The sequence below is a fragment of the Drosophila kikkawai genome, chromosome 2R, assembly GCF_030179895.1.
Source record: "Drosophila kikkawai strain 14028-0561.14 chromosome 2R, DkikHiC1v2, whole genome shotgun sequence".
NCBI classification, from domain to species: domain Eukaryota; kingdom Metazoa; phylum Arthropoda; class Insecta; order Diptera; family Drosophilidae; genus Drosophila; species Drosophila kikkawai.
This window is the reverse complement of record NC_091729.1, coordinates 13,829,281-13,835,280: the sequence shown is the minus strand read 5'-3', so window position 1 is coordinate 13,835,280 and position 6,000 is coordinate 13,829,281. Positions and strand designations below refer to the sequence as shown.

The 6,000-nt window shown below is 42.4% G+C and overlaps 1 protein-coding gene across 7 annotated transcripts in view; it reads right to left on the bottom strand.

Annotated features, from left to right (window-relative positions):
* Nucleotides 1–1,432: 1,432 nt before the first annotated feature.
* The window catches only part of tn (tripartite motif containing protein thin), a 31,941-nt gene continuing 27,373 nt past the window's right edge, over nt 1,433–6,000 (bottom strand). For 5 of the 7 annotated variants that reach the window (XM_041776751.2, XM_017177956.3, XM_041776747.2 and 2 more), the window contains 6 exons: nt 5,671–5,949; nt 3,705–4,499; nt 2,578–2,737; nt 2,177–2,317; nt 1,954–2,030; nt 1,433–1,877 (listed from right to left, as the gene is read on the bottom strand). In XM_041776751.2, the coding sequence (XP_041632685.1) occupies nt 1,664–1,877; nt 1,954–2,030; nt 2,177–2,317; nt 2,578–2,737; nt 3,705–4,499; nt 5,671–5,949 (1,666 nt within the window). In that variant the 3' untranslated portion in view covers nt 1,433–1,663. The remainder of the gene's footprint in view (nt 1,878–1,953; nt 2,031–2,176; nt 2,318–2,577; nt 2,738–3,704; nt 4,500–5,670; nt 5,950–6,000) is intronic. The other 2 variants (XM_041776748.2, XM_041776749.2) reach the window with 1 other exon arrangement.

Genomic DNA, 6,000 nt, shown 5'->3' with positions numbered 1-6,000 from the left:
AAAATAGGTATATTTGGAAACAAAAAGAGTTTCATTGTATGTAAAATATTTTGAAATATTTTGAGTGATTTTTAATTATTTTTTAAAGCTTTTATTTCGAGGTCTTATTTATTTATATTATTTTTCCTATTTAAACTTCTTATTTTCCTCTCGGTGCACTTAAAAAATAACGCCAAAATGTCGCAACTTGTAGCTGTTCCACAGCTGCCACGCCCATACGCGCCATAAAAGTGTAACATAAGGAGGGAGGAGGAGTAGCAGCAGGAACAAGGGTCGGAGGAGTAACACAAAAGCCAAAGAGAACCTCGACTAGGGGCACGGACTGGGGCACTTTAACAAATTGTTCATATGCCTTAAATTCAGAACACACACACACTCTGCTCCACAATTTAACTTTTGTTTCCAATGATGCGCAAAGTTGATTAAAATGTTGCAATTCCTATTCGCTAATTGAAAGGCAAAACTGTCGCGTTGCCTTGCCTACAAAGGTAATTGCCAGCGGGGGAGGAGCAGGACTCTACACACATACGCATCAAAGAATTTACGTCCAGTCAATCAAAGGTTAATTGCAAATTGTTGCAAATCAAAGGATTTTATTATGCGGGCCATAGACTACTATTCGAAATGTGCCATAAGTTGTGTAGTAAGTAAGCCATAAAGTTTCATCGCAACTCGCACTTCACATGCATTTTAATCACATAAAACTCACTTATCCTGGCAACATTTTGCGTCATTTGTAAGGAGGCACAAGTGTAAAAGCGATAGACGCGCACGAAGGATGCTTATGAGAGTGCTTTGCCAGGATAAAGGGTATGTTAACTATGAGGATAATGGGAAAGTCAACTCAACAAGAGAGAAAATGTAATGAAAATGAGACTTTGTCTTGTAGCTGGAATAATGAGAGTATATTAAAAAAAAAGCACTATTTTCTATAGTGTAGAGAGTGTATAATGCGTACCTACCTTTTCGATTTCCCTTCTCCATTTTTTTGCACATTTTCCTTGGAGTATTTGTAGTACATACATGGCGTATGCGCAACATTTGCCAGCAAACAAATTTATGCGGCAACATATAAATCGTGTAACTGTAGCTGCCACAGTTGCTGCTACTACTACCAAAAACTCTAGCTACGCAGCTGGCTCTGAAGGCAAATAGTTTATGCGAAAAAAGGCTCCAACAGAAAAAAAAATTACACAGAGAGGCAGCGAGGAGGGAAAGTTTGCAATTTGTTTGGCACAGAACATCTTAATTTAATAAAGTGCCCCGGGAAAACTGAAGGGCGGCGGCCAGCAGCAAATTTGGAAATTGTTTGGCCTGCACGCAGATAAATCTCAATTAGGGAATGCTTGAATGCAGCAATAAACAGTTGGGCCTCCGAATAAATATATATAGTATATATATTTCCCAGTTTTATGGAAAAGTTAGAGCCCTGTTTCGTTCACTCAAACTCTGACGAGTTTTCGCTTTTTTTTTTATTCAAAGGTTTCTTTTTTTTTCGTTCCAACAAAAAGGTTTTTCGATTTTTTTTCCTAATAATTGACACAATTTCTAGTTATAGAAATAGTTGCAATATTTTTTGTTAACAAATAATAAATAATAATTAAAAATAAATCTTTCAAGTGACAAAATCAATCTGAGAGTTAATGCAACTTCGGTCTGCTTTTTAAAAAACTTGAACGCGATGATTTTCACGATCGCACACCAGGATATTTCCATTGGACATTATGGCCACGCCCTCGAGTCCTTTGAACTCCGAATCGCCAGAGCCCCAGGAGCCGAAGGTCTTCAGGAAGCTGCCATCCGGATTAAAGATCTGTATGCGATTGTTGCCTGAATCGGCCACAAATATATAGCCCTGATCGTCCACGGCCACGCCACTGAAAAATAGTGTAAAAAAGAAACAACATTTAACACTTTCTGGCAATTAAAAAACCGGTAATTCAATTTACTAACCGCGGAAACTTGAACTGGCCATCGTCGGAGCCCTCACCGCCAACGGTGGACAGGACCTTGCCGTTCACATCGAAAATCTGTGGAGCCGGATGTCGAGGAGGTGAAAAAGGTGACCAAATAAATTGCAAACGTATCTCGGATTGTGAGCATATTTTAATTAAAATTGCTCACATGGCCAGACAGGCATGAAAGGTAAAAGGGGGTTCGCTGCTCGGACACTCACCTGAATCCTGTGGTTATTCGAGTCGGAAACAATCACACGATTCGTATTCGATACGGCTATATAATGGGGATGCTCAAGTTGTCCCTCGCCACGGCCGCAGGAACCAAATTTGCCAACGAAGGAGCCATCGGATTGGAAAACCTGACGAATGCGAATATTTCGATATAAGTTTGCAAATTGAAATGGCCAGAGAGGGAGTATATATATAGTGTATATACAGTGTATATATATTCCCAGTTAAGCTCATGAAAATTGCTGAGCTGCAGCTCGAGTGTGACAAATTGGGCAAGGTACGGCCAACAGGGAGGGTATATATAAATATTTGCATGCAAATCGAGATTGAAGATGGAGGCAAGGGCTGAAAAATGGTAGCTAGGAGCTCCACTGCTTCCTCAACTCACCTGCACTCTGTGGTTCTCCTTATCGCACACGTAAATGAAGCCGAGTGCATCGGTTGTTACGCCCCAAGGATAATTGAATTTGCCATCTGCGGTGCCCTGTGAACCGAAGGCGCGCAGGAATCGTCCTTGCGGATCGAGCACTTGTATGCGATGATTGTATCTGCAATTGAAGTGGAGAGAAAACAGTGTACGGTGAAAGGGGATATCATCGGGAAAGCAAGGGTTTCTCTTCAGTGGTAGATAATATCTAGTTTAATAATTAAATAAATGCCTGAGAGGTATAGAACTTAAATTAAGGCTAAGGCTCAGTATACTATAGTATTGCCTTTTTAAAGAACTTTAACTTTAAGTTTGGAGTTATAATAAAAATCCTTTTCTGTTCGTTGTCAGACCTTTCTCCAAGTGTAAGTGGCTGGACCAATTTATAGGTCCATTGAATCTTCAGCGGATTCCCCCCGTTAATTGCGAACCGGAGTCCGCAGCCCCAAAAAAGATCTCATTACGCGACCCGGGCACGATGCCTTGGCATTCCAAGGTGTACTTTTTGGGCGTGGGCATGGGCCCTGCTAGATGGATTTTTGGGTTTTCCAGTCTGTGGGCTGTGATGGGTGTCGGGCTTAGGGCTAAGCCGCTTAACGTGCAAAATCAAAGTTGACTCACACAATGAGGCCAGGGCTCCTGGGTGCTTAACGAGATTTTGCGTCAAACAATGACAGGAGCAGCAGATGGTGGCGGCACTCGTAAAAAGGTTGCAGGATAACATGTGCAAGACTCGTACTCCTGGGCCATGGCACATGTTTCTCATTAACGCGGCTATTATGCGCTTAGCCCTGCCAATTAGAGGCGGAGCTAGGAGTTAGAAGAGCCAGGGACCCCGGGAATTAATCATGCGCCTTTGTTTGGACTTAATTAAAAAGCAGACTGACCGCCCAGCAAAGGCTGAGCCTCTCAGCGATAAAATATCACCATGAAAATGGGCTGCAATATATTTTTTTGGATTTTTATAGAGAGAGTTGAACATAAAAGCAAACTTCTAGAGACTCCAAATGAGCTTATATAATTCTGATAAATTCTAAATATTTTCCAAGGACTTTAAGCATAATTATTAGATATTTTCAACTACTCACCTATCGGCTATGATGTACTGGCCGATGCGATTAACGGCCACACCGGCGAGGCAATCAAATTCACCCTCGCCGTTGCCATACTCGCCAAACTCCTTGACAAATATGCCATTGGAGTCGAAGACTTGGACACGATGGTTACTGGAGTCGGCGCACACGATACTATTGTCGGGGCCAACGGCCAGGCCACGCGGCCATGTGAAGGATCCGGGCTCGCTCCCCCGGCCCCCCAACTGGAACAGTTGCTGGCGCTTGCGCAGATACACCTGTTTAGGGATAGTACCTGCCGCTCCGGCTATACCGGCTGCTGCCACTGCTGCTGCTACCGTAGGGGACGTAGGGGAGCCTAGCCCGTTTTTTGACCCGTCATCGTCGGAGGAGGCCAGCTCGTTGGCCTGCCTTAATGGCAGGCCCAGGCTCAGCCGGCGAGACACTTCGCTGGCCGTGCTACGTCCGGTTCCGGAGCCACTCGAGCCACTTCCCGTCCCGTAGCCGTGCGACGCATGCGACGACGCTCCTGTCGAAGTGGAGCTTCCGCTTCCGGTGTGCGTGTCGCGTGCGCTGCCGCTGCTACTGCCGGCCGAGTCCTTGCTGCTCTTGTTGCCGTACTTGTTCTTCAAGTACCGCGCCCAGGAGCTCAAGGCCTCGCCATCCTTGCTATCGTTGGCCGAGCTGCTGCCCAAGCCGCTGGACCGCGACGATCCAGCCCCACGATCGGTGATGGGGGAATTATCGCGCGACTTGAGGGCGTGCGAGGAGCGACTGCGGGCCAGGTCACTGCTGCCATAGCCGCTGTACCTGCAAGGATATCCAAGGGTAATTAGCAAATGGCTTAGGGACTGGGCAGGAGGAATGGAAATGGTCTGAAGGCGAAGTCGAAATTAAATGCTTTCTGGCTGATTTTGAACTTGATGAGGCGCTTTAAGCTGAGAAAAAGGAAGCTTAATGAAGGTAAATCTAGAAATTTATTTAATAAACTAATTTAAAATTATAGAAAATATATTTTGAATTACAATTTAATGTATTTTTTGAAATATTTGATTTATAGAAAACTTTTCTAGAGAAACTAGTTTTGTTTTTAGTGATTTATATTAAAAAAACCAAACTAACTTTAATTAGTTAAGCAAATTTAACTAAAATATTATTTTTATTTAAAGAAAAGTACCAAATTAAGTCATTTTAATTTTAAATAAAATTTGTTGAAGCATTTTGGGGACTTCAAGACTTTTTTTTAAATATAAAATATAATTTCAAGAAAAGCCTGAACCTCTTTTTCTATTTGTTTCTATTTATTATGTTAAATAAATAATAATAATAATTATTTATAATAAAATTACTTTTAAAAGCCTTAATTTTCTCAGCTCTTTTTCTGAACTAAATGAAACTAATGCGTGATAACTAGTGCTGCTTATGTACAGAGAGAGAAAGAGGGAAAACTTCTTGGTTGATTTCCAGTTAATTTCGGTTAATTTAAAAACGCGTTTTGTTTTTTTGTTCTATTTTAAACACAAGTAAATGACTAAAAAAAATAAAAAACTAAAAAAATAGTACAAAAATAAAAAGGAAACGTAAAAGTAAAAATCCAAAAAAGTTGAAATTAGTGTAGAGTGCAACATAAACGAGAACGAAAACGTGGCGAACTTCGAGGGACGTGTGGCACGCACAGAAACTCAACTCAAAAAAAATGTAACCTTAAAAAATAAACAAATTAAAATAAATAAATGTAAAAATAAATTATTTTAGAGATACGAATAACCGGGGATTTTGGGACAGCACACGCACAATTAAAGCGCCCAGCGCACGCACGATATTTAAATAAATATTCGCTCATCATTATATAGATCGTATATATACAGCCGATAGTTATTAACCTATGTACAAGTCGGAAGGGGGGCGGGATAGGTATTCTTTTATATATAATTTATATAAGTAGCTGTGAAAAATCAGTTCTCAGGGTCTCACTGCACACCTTGAGGCCAGGTAAGCGGACGGCGAGACCGTGGTGGGGGACACCGGCTCATCCAGATCGTCGTCCTCGTTGCCGAATTGGTGCGAGGACCGGCTGCGCGCCAGCCTCGTCCTGCGCTCCTTCATGGCCAAATAACGCGATCGGCCGGTGCCATAGCGACTGTCCGAATCGTCGCCAGTTCCGGTGGCATCCTCATCGAAGGAGGCGGTGGGCGTGGATAGCGAGGGTTGCGTTACAATGGCGCTGCTCTTGCTCTTGTTTAGAAAGCGGCTTGTGTAGCTGCAAAAATGTTGATTTCGGTACGGTTTCTGTTTGGTTTTTGGTTTGGTT